Here is a 20,590-nt window from a genome sequence, read left to right as displayed (position 1 = left end):
TGCATTAACTCTGATCTCACAGTAACCCCATGAGTTGGATATTATTATCCCAAGTTTGTAGACAAACAGTTATTAACACACCAAGAAGCACATGGTAGAAGTGGCTGAGCCATTACGAGTTGTGTTTCTATCATATAATGTGATTTTCTTCTGAAATTTCATAGTCCTGCTGTTATTTTTGCTTCTGCAGAAAGGGCCAAATAAAACACCTGTAGCTTCCATCTGCCTGACCAGCTTGGTGACCATGGCCTTTGTCCTCGTGGGTCAGGTGAATGTGCTGGCCCCCATCGTCACCATCAACTTCATGCTGACATACATCGCGGTGGACTACTCTTACTTCTCCCTGTCCGTGGGTCCCTGCAGCCTCCCGCAGGTGCCTGAGTCAGGGCACAAGGAGGGCACGGAAGCTCTCCACTGCTCTGAGCATCTGCTCTTGGAGAAGGCTTCCAACTATGGCTCTGAGGGCACTTCCCAGAGCCTCTCTGAAGGCACTCTGCTAGAATTCACCAAAGACATGGATCAGCTCCTCCAGCTAACCAGGAAGCTTGAGAGTAGCCAGCCCAGGCGAAGAGAGAGTGACGGGATCCCGGAGAGTCAGAAGAGGAAACGCAAGAAGGCCACCAAGCAAACCCTACAAGATAGCTTCCTCTTGGACCTCAAGTCCCCTGCCTCCTTCCCTACTGAGGGTTCTGGTGGATTGCCCTCTGCCTCCTTGGAGAGGCAGGAGTCCTACTGGAACAAACAGAGTGCCAGAGGTGAAGGGGATCGGCCTGAGGGAGCCTGTGGAGAACAACTTGTCCCTGAGCTAAGTAACCAGCTTAGGCCAAGTGGAGAAGGTGAGTGCTTCTGATCACACTGGGGCCTCCTAATTTGGGGTGACTACAGATTGCCTCACCTAACCAGTTATTGTAATCCTCTTTCAACTTCTTAACCAGTTCACTTTATAGCTGTGTTCAAAATCCTTGTTAATTTTGTTTGATATTTGTTTTAGAAAGTTATATTCAGATATCAGCTGAATATATCATTCTACTCTGTTATACATAGTTGATTTTAACAGAAATTTCTTTCTACACCTGTATGTTAGAGCTGAGAGCCATGGCTAATAATTAAATATTAATTTCATTTTACTCAAAAATCAGCTGAGGTATAATACCAACATGAATGAAACCAATTTCTCCTTTCAAGAGAAGTAGAAATGTGTTGTGACAAACTGCCTGGCAAGGACTCAGTATGTTTTCTCTGGTCCCAAACCAAGAAGAGGCGATGGCGAGAAGGTGGCTAAAGGAAGACAGCTTTTCTTTGCTTTCTCAAATCTACAAACATAGAGACACAGAGAGAGACTCTCAAAGAGAGGCTTACAGGGCATGAGAAATTCCGAAAGAAAGAGAGAACTCATAATTTTTGAGTCTTCCACATACTAGGTGCTTTACGTATGTTATTTCATGTGACGTAATAGACATTAGCATTTTCCATTTTACAAATGAAGACCCTGAGGCCCAGTGAGGTCACAGAGAAGTCTCAGGGCCGATACTTTGCACAGCTGGACATCACAACCCGGTCTGCCTGTATTTGAAGCCCAGTACTTTCCCCTACAGGTCCCCTTGAGACCTGTACAGACAAGTGTGGGCAAAGAGGAGGAGACAGAGGGATATAGAAGGAGATGTCTAAAAACAAATGCTTTATGTTCTCCCATACACCTGCTTTTACTTCTTTATTTCCAAGTTGGTGGGAAGTTTTTAATGGTAGGAGCATTATTAAAATTTTAAAAATTATTTTATTTCTATCAAAGTAATAAGTGTACATTTTAATAAGCCAAATGGATTTAAAAGTCATATAATGAGAAATAGTAATTCCCATTCTTCTATACTATCTCTTTTACCCTTCTCCACCCCCTAGTCCCACTCCCAGAAAATCCCACTTTCAACCAAAAAGTTTCTTTTTCTGTTAACCTTCATGTTACTAAATAATATATTTGTATTGCTACTTGTTTATTTTTTATTTTTTGCTAAGGAAGATTCGCCCTGAGCTAACATCCATTGCCAATCTTCCTCTTTTTATATGTGAGCTGCCATGACATCATGGCCACTGACAGATGAGTGGCGTAGTTCTGCGCCTGGGAACCGAAGCTCGGCCGCTAAAGCAGAGCATGCAGAACTTAACCACTAGGCCAATGGGGCTGGCCCTGTATTGCTACTTCTTGATATGTCAGTTTCAGATACCATCTTTTGACTTCCTATTATGGTAAATGAAGATTTAACTCATTTATACCACTCTGACTTCTCATCCAATGTCCCCAGTATAGTTATATTGCAATTTTTTATTAACTTAATAGCTAGTATTCATATCATTGTGATTAAGTAAATATTGCTTAACTCTGAGCCATATATTATGATATGATTACATTTGTTTTTTGTCCAACTTTTTCTGTTTCCTAGAGTTAATAATTGCCTTGGTTTTTTATTTGCTTGGTTTTCTGTCATTTTTCTCTAAATGCTCTGGCAGACATGTCAAACACCTCTCAACGTTATTTTCCAAATACTTGAATTCTTCAGAAATCTGTCATGTTCATTTCTGTTTTTCCCTCTGTCCTGTGGCTCTCATATGTTCCACTCTAGACTGTCTGTTCTCTAGGCCTGCTACAAAGCTGTCATTTTGGACTTCCTCTCTTTATCACACTTCTGTGTCGAATTCAGGGAACAAGAGATTTCTTGGATACAATATTATAGTAGACTTTTGTCTTTTTTTTTTGCTTACACAGCATTGAATGACCTCCCTATGTTTGAAGAATTTCCAATGTTATGAGTCTTGGTGGGAAGCAAAGCAAGCCTTTCACACTCAAAGCTGAAAATGTCAGGTACTCAGTTTTCCAGCCTCTTTTGCAGCCAGAGTTCTGGCATGAGACCAAGGCTCAGCTAATCAGATGAGCCCTCCTTATACTTGGAACAGGGAACTGGAAACCTGAAGAAATGGGAACTTTGAGGAATTTTCTGGAAGCATGATGGTAGCTGCAGGACAACTACATTCCTGGCTACAGAGTCCAGGGCTTTCAGGGTCAGTGGGCAGGCTGCAGTGTCTAGACCTTGGTGCCTGCAGCAGTGGTATACCCACTAGACTGCTCTGACATGTAATTTTGAGTGTTGTCCCTAGCTGCATAACCTGAACTTGATTCGCTCGCCTTTCCTGCTATTCTCAGAGAGGAGTCTGGGAAATGTCTTTTTAGTTGGTCACATTGCTGTTTCACATGAAATTGTGTGTGTGGGGCCAGCCCCGTGGTTTAGCGGTTAAGTGCGTGCGCTCCACTGCTGGCAGCCCAGGTTCAGATCCTGGGCGCGCACCGACGCACCGCTTCTCTGGCCATGCTGAGGCCGCATCCCACATACAGCAACTAAAAGGATGTGCAACTATGACATACAACTATCTGCTGGGGCTTTGGGGAAAAAAAAGGAGGAGAATTGGCAATAGATGTTAGCTCAGAGCCGGTCTTCCTCAGCAAAAAGAGGAGGATTAGCATGGATGTTAGCTCAGGGCTGATCTTCCTCACACACACACACACACAATTTGTGTGTGTGTGTGTTTTTTCCCTAAGAAAGAAGGAGAGATTGGATAGCAACAATCACTCTATGCCACAATTATCCTGTTTTTAATTTCTGAGAGCTCTTGGTGTAACCTGATTTGTCCTTATCCCTTTTTTTTTTTTTTTTTTTAATTTGAACATCATCTCATTCTTGTTTTATGAGTACAATGCCTTATCTTATCTCTCTGGTAATATTACTTATTCTCCCTTTAAATTCTTTTTCTGCTCCTTTTACTGTCCTGTGGTCTTTGAATTCTTTTCCCTTTGGCTTGGTCTCACTCTCTCTCTTTTATATTGGAGTCTTTACTGAAATGTCTGTTGGTCTTTTGATTTCTTTTCATACTCAGCAGTGAAGTACTACAAAGCTGTTTAGAAGACCTGTGCACTGGGCAGGACTTGTTAAGGGGGGCACCTCACTGTAGAATGATTAGGGAGTAAGCTAGCTTTTTCATGAGAGGACCCCCAAATGTGACTATCTAGAGGTTTTCCTCTGGGGGTCTTCAGTTCTTCCAGAGAAGAATCCTTTATTTTCTTACCTGGGGGTCACCCAGACGGCTGTTTGCATTCAGGGAGCAGAGTGAGATAATAGAGTTGGGGGCATCGCGCTGTTTAGGATATAGACTCTCATTTAATTCTCCAGTTTCCAGCTCCATTCCCCTACTCTTTGCTGTGCCTGTGTCCCAAGTCCAGGCTCTCTCTGGTTTGATTTCTTCACAGGAAACCCCCCTTGGGGAGGGAGTCAGACAAAGGAGGAGATGTTACTTACCTGCATGAGCAGAGGAAAGGATCTTGGTGTCCAGCTGTTTCATATACCATCTTGCAACCAACCCCCTGCACCTTACCACTGCCCAGGGGCGTGGTACTTCCTGGTCCGGAACTTGCTGGGGTCTGCCAGGGTACATTGGTCTGCTTCTTGCCAGCACCCTCTCTGTAGGCCCTGGAGTTCATCCTCCTGTGCTCTGCTCAGTCTGTTACCACTCCTCTGTCACCTTTCCATCTTCTGAGACTTATTTTTATCCCTTCTCTCATTCTCCTTGTGTTTGTGGGTTTATGCCTATTTAATTCCATTTCTGTCTTCTCAGTGGGTTTTCAGGAGAGACGAGTGGTCAGTTTGCAATGTTTAGCCCATGAAGTGGTTGCTACCTAGTTGCCCAATCTTAGAAATGTCATAGCTAGTGACCACTCCCTCTCCTCCATCCTTACTGCCTTTACCTTGGTGCCAGGAACATGGGACATGCTTGATAGACACTAGCTATTTTTAGCTACTAACAATATTTATCACTTATTATTTTTAGCTCATCATCTAACACCCAGACTCTTAAGTCTCCAAACTAGTCTCCTGCCTCCAGATTCTTTCACCTCCTGTTTCTCCTTCTCATTGTCCACTGAATGATCTTTCTAAAATAAAACTCTCATCATGTCTCTCTTGCTTAAAAACCTTCACTGGAATCTAATATCTTCCATCTAAAGTCCAAGATCCTTGGTGTGATTTGCAAGGTTCTTTATAGTCCTGCCCTGACTTACCTTCCTGGCCACTTTTCACACGACAGCCCGTGCACGGTACGTTCCAGCTACACCCAGACTAGTGCTCTATACATGTCATGTTCTTTATTCCCTCCTGCCTTTGCATACGCTGTTCTGCCTTCTCAAATTTCTTCACCTCCCCCTTCTCCATCTGGAAAACTCTGATTTATAGTTTATAATCCATCTGACTTTTCAGACCCATTTTCATCCCCCTCTTAGAAGGATTCCCTGATTTCCCCTCCTCTACAAGCGTAACATTTGATTCGCACTAGTAGTATAAACCATTATCACTTTGTTTTATATATTTCAATCACATTTGTTTACACATTTGTCTTTAGGCCTGCTCGTCTGTCTGTCTTAAGAAGAAATTTTAGCTTCATTCCTTTGCCCCTAGACTATGAGCTTCCTTTAGTCACAAACCATGTCTTTCCACCTTGTATTCATCACAGTATTGCCACACAGTATGTGGCACACAGCAAACAAAGGCTAGTTAAATTGATGAACAATGGAAAGGCTAGTTAAATTGATGAACAATTGGGCCGGCCCGGTGGCTTAGCGGTTAAGTGCACGCGCTCCGCTGCTGGCGGCCCGGGTTCGGATCCCGGGTGTGCACCGACACACCGCTTCTCCGGCCATGCTGAGGCCGCGTCCCACATACAGCAACTAGAAGGATGTGCAGCTATGACATACAACTATCTGCTGGGGCTTTGGGGGAAAAAATAAAAAAATAAATAAAATCTTTAAAAAAAAAAATTGATGAACAATTGAACAAATATTGGCTAAAAAATTGAAACATTGATCAGTGAAGTAGAATAGAAAGAGTTAAACTATTATAAGAACCTAATCTTTGACAAACCAGATGCCATAAAATAATAAGAATCAAAGCACTATTGAATAAATATTGTTGAGAGCAAATGGATCAAAAAAATTAAGCTGGGGCTGTATTTTATACCTTATATAGCCACAGATTCCTCATTTATAACAGCTGTGCAAGAGAGATATTTCTGACTATTGAAGACATCATCAAAGACAAAAAGGATCTGATTAAATAGAAATAAAAAACATTTGCACAACACAGTGTCACAGAAGGAAACAATTATTCTGACAAACACAACTGATAAAAGCATACCTTCCAAAGCATATTATTTTTAAAAACAGGAAGGTCAAAATCCAGATTCTACTAAAGAGAGGTCAGAAGAGATGAATATGCAATTTAGATTTGAAAAATCAATGCCCAGACTCATTCACTGTCCATTCAACAAACTAACTTTTATTGTTAAGTGTTAAATATTGTTAGTAGCTAAAAATAGCTAGTGTTTATCGAGCAAGTCCCATGTTCCTGGTGCTGAGATAAGCACTTAACATGGATTATCTCATATACGCTCAGAGTTAGGCGTTGTTATTATCTTTGTACAGAGGCTTACAGAAGGTAAACACTTGCTCACGATATGAGACAACCAGAAATGTGAACCCAGGTCCACCTCACTTTAGAACCTGTGCTCTTAACCACTATGCAAACTAGGCCATGGTATTGATTAATTAAAAAATTAAATTTAAAAAATAAAAATAGTAAAATTAAACCATCTTTAAGATATCATTGCTTATCTATTAAGCTGTCAAAAGTTTAAATAAAAAATAGTAGATCTGTGGTAATCAGGTATAGGTACACATTGCTGGAAGCAATGTCAATGGATTCATTCCTTCCGGATCTGTTGATAAAAGTTTTTCATCAAATTTGAGAGGTTTTTGGCTATTATTTCTTCAGATATATTTTCTGCCCCTTTCTTTCTCCCCCATCCCTATGGGACCCCATTACACATTAATTGGTACACTTAACATTGTCCCCCAAGTCTCTGAGACTCAGTTCCTTTATCTTCCATCTTTTCCACTCTGTTCTTCAGTTTGGATAATTTCTATTGATCTGTGTTCAAGTTCACTGATTTTCTCTTCTGCCATCTTAAATCTGCTGTTGAGCCCATCTAGTAAATTTTTTATTTCTGTTACTGTACTTTTTAATTGTATCATTTTCATTTGGATCTTTTTTATGGTTTATATGTCTCTATTGATATTCCCTATCTTGAAAGTCATTGTCATCATATTTTCCATAAGTCACTGACATTGTATTTTTATTTAATTCTTTGTACATATTTATTATACTAGCTGCTTTGAAGTTTTTGTTTGCTATACCCAACATGTGGGCCCACTCAGAGTCAGTTTCCTTTGATTGCTTTTTTTCCTGAACATGGGTCACAGTTTCCTGTTTCTTTGCATGTCTTATAATTTTCAGTTGAAAACCGGACAATTAAGATAATATGTTGTGGCAACTCCTGATTCTGACGTATGTTTCTGAGTTTTTTTTGTTTGTTTTAGTAAATTGCCTGGATTTGAACTGTGGAATCTGTCCTTCCCTGGGGTGTGTGGCTTCTGATGCCTTTACTCAGTTTTTTATTCTTATTTTTAATTTTTAGCCTGGCTTGCCAGGGGGGTTGCCCCTGTGTCTGCATGGCCCATAAGGCTTCCACCTTCTGCCAGTGGATCTGTGTGTGTGGGTTGGGAAGCACATTCAAAATTGCAGCCAGTTCTCCAGTCTCTCCTGGCTTTTACTTTTTTGCAGTTTCTCTTGGGTCTCCCCAGGCATGGACATAGTTTTCCAGTCAGCCAGGGAAATGTGGGGAGCTTTGGTCCTTCTGCAGCTCTCTCATTTCTAGAATCTTCCCATTAAATTTCTGGCTGGTTCACTGCTCACCCTAGTTTGGTCTGCAACCTCAGGCTAGCAAAGCTGAGGATTTTCCCTGTTCAATTTTCTACTCTGATCACCACATTTAGCTTTTAAAGGCATAGGTTTTTTGCCCCCTGCTCCAAATCAAGTTTGCCTTCTCTAGCAGAAAAACTGCTGGTTTCTGACCAGCTCCATGCTGGTGAGAACTGGGGTGGGGATGGGAGCAGCCCAGGCAAGAAGGCCACAGACTCTCACTGTTCTTACCCTCAGCTCCAGCAGTTTTTGAAAAATAAACACTTCTCAACTTGTTGTCTCCATCTGATAAGTTTCTAGAGCCCTGAGTGATTGTTTTTGAGTATTTTCTCAAGTTGTTTACTTATTTCTTGTAGAGAGGATTCACCAACCTCTTCACATTGCCATAGCTGAAAGTCCCTCTGGTTCATTCTTTCTGGAGAATGATCTTTCAGGAGGTAGCAAGAAATATGAAACTGTTTAATTGCCCTGACTTAGTAAATCTTTTTGGAGGAACTGTATATCAAGGAAACAACCCTAAACCAAACAACAAACCATAAAATATGTACAAGATTGTCATAGCTGCATTGTTTGTGCTAATGCCAAATTAGAAATAACTTAAATGTGCACCGTTTGGAAAGTGGTTAAGCAAATTATAGTATTAACATGATAAAATACCACGTGGACTTGAAACATGATCCTATGTGGACTGAATCAATGCACGTTCTTGGTTTGTGCGTTCTAATTAGAACTATGTTTATTTATTCTGATAAAGATATGGTATGCATTTTCAGAGATGATTTAATACTTTTTAAGTAATTTCTATATTTTCTCATTTCTAGATTTTAAAAGACAATTTAAGATTATGCGTTATGTTTATTATATTTGATATTTTTAACATGTCAGATGTGTGGCTTTATTTACCTGTCTGTTTGTTTTGTGACTAAAGCTTGATAAAGTTGCTTTCCTGGTTATCACTCTAGTACTTCTCACATGAGAAACTGTCCCCTTTCACCGCCAGTCTGTAAAACTTGCTTCTTCCAGGGCCGGCCCGGTGGCGCAAGCAGTTAAGTGCGCGCTCCGCTGCGGCGGCCTGGGGTTCGCTGGTTCGGATCCCGGGCGCGCACCGATGCACTGCTTGGCAAGCCATGCTGTGGCGGCGTCCCATATAAAGTGGAGGAAGATGGGCACAGATGTTAGCCCAGGGCCGTCTTCCTCAGCAAAAAAAAAGAGGAGGATTGGCGGATGTTAGCACAGGGCTGATCTCCTCAAAAAAAAAAAAAAAAAACAAAAAACTTGCTTCTTCCATCAAAATCCTAGAAAAGAGAAAAAAAAGTCTTCAGTTACTTTGGAAGGGTTTTGGAACCAGAATTCCAAATTTAGAATTCTATTTAGAATTCTGAATAACTGTCTGCCTGTATTGTCATACCTCTTCAAGTCATCGAGCATCCTTGCATGAATTCTCTCTTACATCTGACGTATAAAACTGCATTGTGCTTGCCTGGAGGACACTCCCCTTCCTACTGCGTCCCCCTGAGTTCCTCAGAAAACATGCACATACACACACACCCCATTTCCTTAGGTACAGTGTAACTGAGGCTGTGCAAGGTCAAGATCAAGTGTGAAAGGGTGAACTTAACATTTGACAAATCTCAGAGAGGTAAAAATCTAAGTCCTTAACCAATAGTATTCCTTAATTACCAAGGGGGCAACTGTATTTCACTAAATCTGTGACTGAAAAAATGAATCATGCATTGGGCTTGTTAAAATTATACAATTTAATTAATGACAATCATAACAGTATTCCTTCTTTAAAAAAAAAGTAATACAGCCATCAATTCAAATCAATCATAAACCTTGGCAATGTTTATTTTAATCCACAATTACTAAGGAGACATTTATTGAATTCTTCCTATACGTGAACTTCTAAAGGCCTAGATTTGACGTTTAGAGATATTAAAGACGGTCTTTGCCCTCAAGGTATGAAGGAATAAAAGATAAGTATAATAGTTGGAAACACATGATGAAGGCAGATAGATGTTGAGAAGGTGAAGACTTCTTGGGGGCTAGGAGGGTCCGTTAATTCACTTAATCACATGTGTGGAACATTTGTAACATTCCAAGCACTGTTCAAGGTGCTGGGGCAACATGCTGAACAGACATAGATGGTCTCTGCTGTCACTGAGCTTGCGTGCTAGTAGGGGAGACACATAATAAACAAGCAAACAAATGTATACTGTAATGTCAGTACATGATAAGCACAGTGAAGAATAATAAAGCAGGGGAATGGGATAGAGAGAGAGACTAGTGTGGGGAGAGGGGCTACTGTTTCAGATAGGTCTGTTACAAAAGATCTCTCTGAGAAGAGGATATTTTAATGGAGAAGTGAGTTGTATAAAGGAGTGAGCCATGCAGACATGTTGGGAGAGAGTTCAAGGCAAAGGAAATTGCATGTATAAAGGTGCAGGTGGGAATTGGATTGGCAGATTCCAAGAACAGCAGAAGTCTAGCAGTGACTGGAGAGGAGTGGGCTGGGGGAGAGGGGCAGGAGATGAGTACAGTGAGGAAAGTGGAGGTCAGTGTTGTATAGGGCCATGCAGGCTATGGTGAGTGGGATAGAAGGCCACAGAAGGTTCTAGCTTGGGCTGTGCTTTGATCAGATTCATGCTTTAAGAAGATCACTAGATTTGTGAGGAATGGGTTGTATAGAGGTAAGAGAGGAAACTGTGGCCAGTTTGGAGGTATATTAATTAGGATAGCTCAACTGCTATAACAAATAATCAGAAATGTAGTGGCTCGAACACAATAGAAATTTATTTCTTATTTGTACTAACAGTCTAGGAAGGGTGTTCCAAATCAGTGGGAGGCTCTCCTCCATACGTTGATTCAGGGACCCAGGCACCTTCCATTTTTATGACTTCCCCATCCCCTAGGACCTTGTCATGTGCAAAGTCAAGACTGAGTTGCCATGCTCAGGGTTCAGGCACAGAGAAGAAGCACACCTACTCTCTCAAAGACCTTGGTGCCGAAGTGGCACTCACCACTTCTGTTCACATTCCATTGGTGAGAACTCAGTCACATGGCCACACCTAACTGCAAGAGATCCTGGGAAATGTACTCTAGCTGTGGTCTCTATTGCAGGAGTGTACTGCAGTAAATCAGATGAAAGATGAAAGTGACTTGGACTAGGATGGGAGCAGTGGAGGTGGTAAGGAGTGGTCATATTCAGAATATATTTTGATGGTAGAATCAAGAGGATTTACCAATGGAATAAATGTAGGTATGAGAAAGAGAGGAGTCAAAGATGAATTTTAGATATTTGAGTGAATGGTGGGGTGGTGTCATTTACTCAAATGAAAATATTGGGGAGAATAGATTTTGGCTTTAGCCATGTTAAGGTTTGAGGTACGTATTAGCCATCTAAAGGGAGATGTTGAGAAGACAACTAGATATTCAAAACTTCAGTTCAAGAGAGAGGTCGAGGATGATATATACTTGGAATCATTAGTGTATGGATAGTATTTAAAGCCATGGGACTACATGAGATCTCCTAGGAGTGAGTATATATGGAAAAAAAGAGTGCTGAGGACTGAGTGCTGGGATACTCCAATATTTTGGGGTTGGAAGGAGGAGGCAAGCCAGCAGAAGGGACTGAAAAGAAGTGGGCAGTAAGATAGGAGGAAAATCGGGAGAGTGAAGCATCCTAGGAACCAAGAGAAGAAAGTGCTTCAATAAGAAGGAAGTGATCACTTGTATCAGATGCTGTCTGCAAGGTCAAATAGGATGAGAACTGGGAGTTGACCACTGAATTTGAAAGACTCAAGTTATTGGCAACCTTAGAAAGAGTAGTTTTAGTGAAATGGTATATACAATCTTATAAGCGGGTTGAGGAAATAATGGAAGGTAGAGATTGTATAGGCAATGCTCTTCAGGAATTTTGCTATAAGGGAGACAAACAAACAGGGCAGAAAACTGGGGGGTGAAAAGAAGTTATTTATTTAGGTGGAAGAAATTACAATGTACTTGTATTTGATAGGGATGATTCAGTAGAGGATGGAAAAATTGATGATGCAAAAGCAAAGTCCTTGAGCAGGGCACAAGTGGAGGGAAGGGCCTTAGATAGGAGCTGGGATGGTTCATCCACTGTAAAGGAGGGAAGGCAAAAGAGAGGGTACGGATGCAAGTTGTAGATCTGGTGTAGTTGTAGGTTGGTAGATTTGGTGATGAGAAGATATGAAAGCTCTCTTTTGAGAGGAGAGGTTGTAGATTTGTTACATCAGAGAGGAGGAGAATGAGTCGACTAGGTGTAAAACCACTGAGGAATGCTGAAGTGTGGAAGCAGATGATATATGCAGGGAACACTGAGTCTTGGACCATGTAACGCATCTAAGCTAGGTAAGAGGAAGTGAAAACAAGAAGTAGGTGATAGAAAGCAAAAACATACTAGGTCCCTCTGTAGTCTAGAATAGTTGGAGGAGGGGAGAGCAGAGCACATGAGAAAAAAAAAAATGAGGTGATGGGCTGAGAGTAGATTAGTTGAAATCATGATTTAGGAGGTGTAAGATTACTGGTAAAGACAAGCCTCAAGTGTGGCCAAGGGAGTTAAAGGTTAAGGTGAATAGAAGTTATCTTTTAGGCTGAGTTACAAAATTAGAGAAGAGGAGCACATGGGTATTTGCTCATAAAAATAGAAGAGAGTTCAGTAACAAATTTATAACCAAGGATTTGGCTCATTTATATTTTAGATTTCTTCCTGAAGTCCAAGTTCCAGGAACAAGATGTCCAGAGGAGACCAACTTCTTTCTACACCCGCCTGTGCAACCCCTGGGTCTCCCTGTTGGGGGTGAGTAACTTGTCCTTGAGGCATAATTCGGGTGGAGATGTGTGAAATTGGGGTGCGAGTGAGGGAGGAAAGAGGAGAGTCTTAATTAGGAGCAATGTGCTTTAATTGCCTGTTATATTAGAATTTAGATGAGACGACATATGGCAAGATTACATTTAATGAACCACTTATTTTAATCAATGGTTTACTTTTAAATTAAGTAATCATCTCTGATAACCTCTGGGTCATTAAATTTCTAGGTACACCAAATTAGCATAATTTCACTCTAATTTTTTTCTTGTAGGGAGAAGTAGGACAAGGAACTGGTATAGAATATCTGTTTATTGATAGTTTTGGCTAGAGGGTACTTTCAGGAGGTGTCTTGCCAATACTTGCTTAAGTGAGGTTTTTTGAGTTATGAGTGAACTTCAGTTATTCAGACGTTTATAGTGATCAGAGGTTGATGAGAGGAGCTATTGTTTCTTAAGGCCCTAGCCTCATGGCTTGCTTACCGTGTGCCATACCATTAGGTGACTTGCCCTTCGTACTCTGTTTCCACAGGCTGTCGGGTCCCTTCTCATCATGTTTGTGATCCAGTGGGTCTATACCCTGGTTAATATGGGTGTTGCTGCCATCGTGTATTTCTACATTGGTCGGACCAGTCCAGGGCTTCACCTTGGTGAGCAGCAGAGCCATTTTGCCACCACCTCCCTTCTTCTCTTTTCGCATTCATTGAAAAAATGTGTTGTGAACACCTGTTAAATGCCAACACTGACTCAGATGTGAATTCCATTTTCAAGTAGCTTACAGTCTAGGAGGAAAAATATGATGCACATAAATTATAACACATAAAACATAATAACAACTTATTATGAGGTTTATAAGACACATGGAAGTAAAATGGATGCTAGCAATAGCACAGGGACCAGGAGAGAAGAAATGGAAATATACTGTTGGAAGTTTCTGATACTGTAGGTGAAGTACTATCATATCGCTTAAAGGTAGACTGTGATAAGTTAAAAATTATTATGCTGAGTGAAAGAAACCAAACAAGAAGAGTACATATTGTATTATTTCATACATATATATAATAATTGAAAATGTGAACTAATCTATAATGACAGCAGATCAGTGGTTGCCTTTGGACGGGGAGTGGAGATGTAGATGCGTGGGAGCAAGATCTTATGAAGTGGCTTGAGGGACCTTTTGGAGGTGATGGATATGTTCATTATCGTGCTTGTTGTGATGGTTTCACAGTGTATACGTGTGTCAACACTTACCAAATTGCACACTTTACATGCATGCAGTTTGTTTTAAAAATATGCTCAGGATTTGTTTTAATCAGGTATGGTAAGACATACAGACACAAAATGACTGTCACGACGGAATAAGTTGGTACTCACAGATCCCTAGAAACAGGAGGCACAGCACGCCATGCAGGGCCACATGGGGAAGGACCAGAGTTGGTCAGGAGGCAGAGAGGAAGAGGGAGGAACATGGCCCAGAGCCTTTATTGGGGTTTTAATGGGAAGGAGTGGGCGAGAGAGGGCAGGTACCCTGAGTAAGCTTAGAATTGGATAGTTTGAATCATTTGGCAGGCTCTGCACTACAGGGGTGGTCTCTAGTTGTCCAGTACCAAGCCCTGGGGTGATTTAGGCAGGGGAGTATTGGCTTGGTGTATGAGAGTTTGATAAAGGAAGTGGCTGGGAGTGTGGGCTCTGGATTGGCTGGTTTGTATATCAAGGGTTTGCTCACAGGGAGTTATTTGCTATCTCTAGGAATTAACACCTCCAAAATCAAGGTCCCAAATGCTAGAGCATCAAGAATACAGAAAGTAAGAAAACATAGTCAATACTCTGTTATTGTATGTCAATTATTCCCCACTAAGAAAGCTCTTTAAAAAGTACATTTGAGAGCCCTTTACAACAAAATTCTATGATGCCCCAATTTAAAATAAAGCAATTGCTTTCAAGTCCTAACTAAATCAGATGGACCCTAACAATCCAGGCAAACTGAAAAAAACAATTCTTCAGAATTAGAAGAGTCCAATATATATTTTTGAAAGAAATGCACTTCACTTTGTCACATGTACATTAAAAATAGTGCTTTAGAAAAAGTCATGCTAAGAAGAGGTCTTCATATCAACTAATTTAATGGATAGAATATATTTTAATTAACATAGTGATTACTTCAGTAATTGCTTCTAAATTTCTTAGAAGTTAGTTTGATCTTAAGAAATTTTAGTATTTCCCAGAAATCTATTCACAGGAAAGTATGAAATTAAATTTCAGGCCAAACTTCATCTAAAATTTAGATAATTTAGAATCTTTGTTGTTGTTAGTGCCCTCCAGTCAATTCCAACTCCTAGCGACCCTGTGTCCAGCAGAGCAGAACCCTCCCCTGCCTTTTGCATCATCCTCTCACCTTCCGGCGCTTTATCAGACAATGCTCCACTGCTCTTCATAGGGTTTTCATGGCAATTTTTTGGAAGTGGATGGCCAGGTCCTTCTTCCTAGTCTGTCTTGTCTGGAGGCTCTGCTGAAATCTGTCTATCATGAGTGACCCTGCTGGTATTTGAAATCCTGGTGGCATAGCTTTCAGCATTTCAGCAACATGCAGCTGCCACAGTGTGGCAACCAGCAGACGGTGGTGTGGTTCTCTGCCCGGGAAATGAACCTGAATCGCAGTGGTGAGAGCGCTGAATCTTAACCACTAGACCACCAGGGCTGGCTGATTTAGAATCTAAATGATCACGAATAAGTAGTGTCAGTTAATGTTTGTGTTTATTTTCTTCCTTCTGCCAATCTCAAAATATATTAGGAAACTTCTCTTTGCAATTGCAGATTTTAATGCAAATCTAAAATTTATCCTCCTTTCAACTGTAAGAATCCTAAATGAGACTGAGTAAATACATGTTATCAGCTGCATACAATTGATATTAGCCAAGATTCTAACATAAACCTCTGAAAATAATGCTAACTTCCTGATCATATGTTGAACGTTATCTAATTAACCAATTTTCAACCAGCCATTTATATATATATATACACATATATCTGGTAGAGAGAGTATATATAATTTGGAAAAGCATTTTATAAAATTACATTTAATTAAGTTTCCTAAATTTATATATAATTTATTACATGAGATTTTTAAAAACCCACACCAAAGGAGATGGATTTAAAAAAAAGAAAAGTTGATAAACCCTATTCTGATTGTGTGTCAAATGTCAGGCTATTTGGCCAGGATCACCACAATCTCACTTCAGACTTCAGCTCTAACCTTTCTACATGTTGAGCTCTGTGATTCACTTACCACCTGTTGAAAACTTCCTAAGTGCCAAATCCTGTGCGTGTTGTTCTGTGAGTGTCAGAAGGATGGAAAAGACGCATTTCCTGTCCTCAAAGAGTGTCTGGTCGAGTAGGGGATTTTATAGCATGTATTTAACACATATTAGTATGAATCTAAGAAAAAAATGTTATTAAAATTTTTTTTTAATTCCTAAAACTGAAGTTAGCAAGTCCTCTGCTTTTTTCTCTATAGCACTGTATTCAGTTTCTGGGATTTTGGAGTTTAGAAATAAATTTTTGGAAACTACATATGAGTATGAAGTCCTTAGCAGGTCGTTGTCAGGGGGTATTACAATGAATGTTGTTTGGTTAAACTGAAAAAGGAAAAAAAACCCATTTGTGCTAATTCTGTGTGTATGTCAGGGGGTGTATATCCACCCTATTAAAACCAGGATTCTAAATGCATACCTAGAGCCCTCGTCAATATTTATGTATATGTCTTCCCTGCAGGATCAGCCTCCAACTTCAGCTTTTTCAGATGGATGAAGTCTCTCCTGATCCCTTCCTGCAGGTCGGTGCTGATCTGGGGCCAACACCAGGGCAGTTGAGTGTCCCGGGGCCCTGGGAGGTGCTAAGGGGTGTCCCATTCCTACCTGGGCTTGGTGAATTGTATAGGAACCTGACAGTTGAGAACCTCGAGGAGACTCAGACACTGCTCCTCACTGCCCTCCACCACCCAGCCCCCCAGCCTCAGCTCTTCAGAGGCTTCCCCTGGCCCATGTCCTCTTCCCTTCTTATCCTCAGGAATCATCAGCAGAAGCTTTGTTTAGAATCTGACTGCTGGGTGATAAGAGAGGTACTCTCAGTGAGTTCACAGTCTAAGACACACTAGCATCAATACATAATCATACACAAGATTAAGGCCCAAAGGACTCCGATTCTTCCATTTCAAGTCAGAGGTAGTTGACATGACTGTATTGGTGAAAGTGCAGAGGCCAAGTCCAGAAATAGAGGAGAGATCCTGGAGGATTTCTATGGGACCTCCATGTTCAAATATGCCAGGAAAGGGAAAAACAAACTTTCCTGAGAAACAGGAGAAGGCCTCATAGGGAAGGTGAGACTTCGTGAGCGCCCTAATCTCTTTCCTCCTCCTCCACCCTTCCAGTGCCAACGATTCCTCACTTTTGAAGGCCTCAGGACTCGGGGAAGTTACTTCCCTCTCCTTTCAGTATCTGTGAGGAGCCAACCCTGCGGGCTGGGAAAATCCAGGCAGAACCCAACGAAGTGTTTATTTGGTTTCATTTTGTTGGTTTGTTTTTGAACCTCTAGATGTCTGGGTTGCACTTGCCAATCTTTCCACCTCCCATGCCCAGGCATTGCTCATGGATTATGGGACCCTTTCCGTTGATCCCAGATGTAAGTTCAGAATCCCTTTTTTTCCCATTTTTTTATTATGGTAAAGTACACATAACACAAAATTTACCATCTTAACCACTTTTAAGTGTACAGTTCAGTGGTATTAAGTACATTCATATTGTTGTTCAACTATCACCACCTTCCATCTCCAGAACTCTTCATCTTGCAAAACAGAAACTCTATACCCATTAAACAATAACTCCCCATTCCTCCCTCCCAAGAATCTTTTTTAAGACAACTCTTTATAAGCACTAGTCTGTACAAGTTGGCACAAGAAATGGAACCTTGGTGCTAGAGCCTGGGATGATGAAAAAAAGGAGCAGGGGCTATGGAAACCGACAGGGAGAGGACTGGGAGGAGGGTGGTATGTTGGGGGAGAACTCCTTGTCATCTGCTTGGAAGCTGGGCTAAACATCCTGTGTGGAGCTGTAGGAGGGTGGGGTCACCTCTCTGCCTCTCTTTCGGTCTGAGGCACCAGGTTGGGTGACTCAGGTCGCAACACACCTGCCCTGGTCTCTTTTCCCCTACCACCTAGTCCTGAGGAAAAGTCGAGTTTCAGTGGAATAGATTCTGTGTAGAAGCTGCCTACAGATTCTGGAGCTGCAAGTGCTACGTGGTTAAGAGTTTTCCACCTTATCTGATTGACAGGAATATCTTTAGGCGTTTCTGGTTTTAAAGCCTACAGATGGCCATGGGAGGTCACTCCTCCTTATGACGCACTCTGAATTCCCGGAATTTCACCCCTGAGATCACGGTAGTGCTATGTAGAAAGAAGAATGTATTAGGAGAAGATTATTCTTAGAAAAGGGCAGTACTTTGGTTGGAATAGAACCCAGTCCCCACTATTCATAGTGCTGTGGGCTTGTGAAGTGGGTGGTGGAGGCCTCAGCTAAGTCTCAACATCAGACTTGCGAGCCTCACCTTGCTGACTCACCATGGCTACTGAGTGATATTTTGTGGTGGTTATTCAGAGGGTTAAAGGACCAAGAAATGGTGATTCATTTTAAAGTAGAAATTGGTAGCTGTGTTTTCTATTTTGTAGTTTTGACTTTTTTTCACAACTGTAGCGCCAGATTCTCTTCAAAACCAAAGAATAATACTGTAGAGCATGTTTGGGCGACAGAATTTGCCTGTTACTTCCTCTGTTACACCTACAGTTCCCAGAATTATGTGAAATTAAGCCTGACCTTGAGAAGGCTTTCTTTCCTGAAGTCCTTGCAACTGTCCAGGTGATAATTCTTAGGCCATTCTAGACTAGAAAGTGAAGTGTATTATTTCCCTGAACTCAGAAGAATGGAATGGTTTCACCATAAAAAAAAGAAAAAAAAAGCATTAATGAAAAAAATGCATTGGCAAAGACACTTATATGTTGACTGGTATGGCATTTTTGTCACTTCCTAACCTTACTTCTTGAAGATTCAACCTTTATAGAAGTTAATTCATTTCTCAGAAAACCTCAACCTATCTAATTTAGAAGTGTTCTCATCAAGTGGCTGCGAGGCCTTAGTCATGTGATCTGAACTTCTGTAACAGCACATTTTGCCAGAGTCAGTTGAAGCTTTCTGCTTAAGTTGCACAGATTTATAATGTTAGTTTCTACCTTTTTTTTACAGCTATCAAATATATTCCTGCTTTAAACAATTGAACATTACTACTCATAAGGTAGATGATTCTTTTAGAGTAAAATTTTTAAGAAAAAATCCATGCCTAAGGTATGACTTAAGGACCTAACGTAGACTGTAGGAACTGGAAGGGCCCTGGAAAGATGAGCAAATAGAGGCACAAGGAGGTGAGGAGGTTTGTCCGAGGCCATTAGGCTGATCAGTGGCAGAGCTGGGACTGGATCTATCTGCTGTAGATACCCTGACTGCCAGTCTGATCTTTCTTTACTCCTTCTGCCTCTAGCACTTTCCTCATATATCCCTAACATTTTTCTTTACCAGTTTATTCCAACTCCAACTATATATAGACACTTCAGTGACAATGGAATCCATATTGGGACTTGCTCTTTGTCTTCAGGCCATTTACCCTGTAGCTGCTTGCTATGTAAACTTAGCTCTGGGAATCATTCCTCATTCAACTTTCTTTCCAATGAACCAAAAAGAAGGTTTCTCTTTCTACTCTTCTCAATTTTCCAGCCTCTCCATTCCATTATTTCATTTGACAAAAAAGCAAAGAGAAGCTATAGAGCCCCAACATGACAGCATTTGGAAGGTTATCTTCCAAACAATTTTATACGTTTCTACTAAAGAAAGGCAAATATCTCTCTCTTCTTATTTGGTACTTGTCTCTCATACCTTGGGTTCATAAAATGTTGTACAAATAGCTTTCAACAGTTATGTTATTTAAATACATGTTAAATAATAAGCACAAAATAATAAGCACAATGACGTTTTTGCGGATAGTTTCTCTATCCCAGAGGAGACTTATCTCCACTGTTTAGCACTTGGTCTTTCTTTCTGACCATCCTCTGTGTTTCTCTCGCCTAAGGAGTTTGCAACCCCCCCAAGAACAGATCATTTTGGCGCCGTCCCTGGCTAGGGTTGACATGGAGATGACTCAGCTCACCCAGGAGAACGCAGACTTCGCCACTCGGGATCGCTACCACCATTCCTCCCTTGTGAGTCGGGAACAGCTGATGCCTCAGTACTAGAGTACTGAGTACTCAGTACCAGGCAGCCCTGGAACCCTCCTCTTTTGGAGCTGTCCAGTGTAGAGTGGACCCAAATCCCAGAACCTTTGTAGAGCTGGTTCTCCTCGGTAAGAAACTCAAAGACCTGTCCGCCCACCGCCGTTTTGGACAATGGAAATCTGCATTCTGGTCGTAGCACCACATCTAACTATGGTAACCACTGAAACATGCTCCTGGTCTGAAGAGCTCCAGTGGACACCAAGACTTGCGGGTATGGAGAACCAGACCAGATTGCTTGTTCTAAGGGCCACAATAAATGGTTATTTTAAGTTTTATTTTATTATTTATTTTTTGAATAAATAATACACTCACATGGTTCCAACCTCAAAGTATAATCATATATATAGTGAAAATTCTCCCTCCCACCCTTCTTACCCATCTATTCAGTCCCCATCTCCTCCCCCAGAGGCAACCACTGTTCTCATATATACTTTCAGAATTTCTTTATGAAATACAAGTAAATAGGAATGTGGATTCTTATTACTCCCTTTTTATATACAAAAGGTAGCATATTAGACATGTGTTCTGCACCTTGCTTTTC

At 41.1% G+C, this 20,590-nt stretch overlaps 1 protein-coding gene across 3 annotated transcripts in view; it reads left to right on the top strand.

The window, feature by feature from the left end:
* SLC12A8 (solute carrier family 12 member 8) overlaps positions 1 to 20,361 on the top strand; it is a 126,087-nt gene extending 105,726 nt beyond the window's left edge. For 2 of the 3 annotated variants that reach the window (XM_087439733.1, XM_087439732.1), the window contains 5 exons: positions 191 to 836; positions 12,575 to 12,672; positions 13,213 to 13,330; positions 16,452 to 16,512; positions 19,848 to 20,361. In XM_087439733.1, the coding sequence (XP_087295859.1) occupies positions 191 to 836; positions 12,575 to 12,672; positions 13,213 to 13,330; positions 16,452 to 16,512; positions 19,848 to 20,010 (1,086 nt within the window). In that variant the 3' untranslated portion in view covers positions 20,011 to 20,361. The remainder of the gene's footprint in view (positions 1 to 190; positions 837 to 12,574; positions 12,673 to 13,212; positions 13,331 to 16,451; positions 16,513 to 19,847) is intronic. The other variant, XM_087439734.1, reaches the window with a different exon arrangement.
* Positions 20,362 to 20,590: the final 229 nt, after the last annotated feature.

The sequence above is a fragment of the Ceratotherium simum genome, chromosome 15 (assembly GCF_057802395.1).
Source record: "Ceratotherium simum simum isolate JZ-2026a chromosome 15, ASM5780239v1, whole genome shotgun sequence".
Taxonomy (NCBI): Eukaryota; Metazoa; Chordata; class Mammalia; order Perissodactyla; family Rhinocerotidae; genus Ceratotherium; species Ceratotherium simum.
Note: the sequence above shows the minus strand (reverse complement) of the source record. Positions and strands in the feature narration are given on the sequence as shown.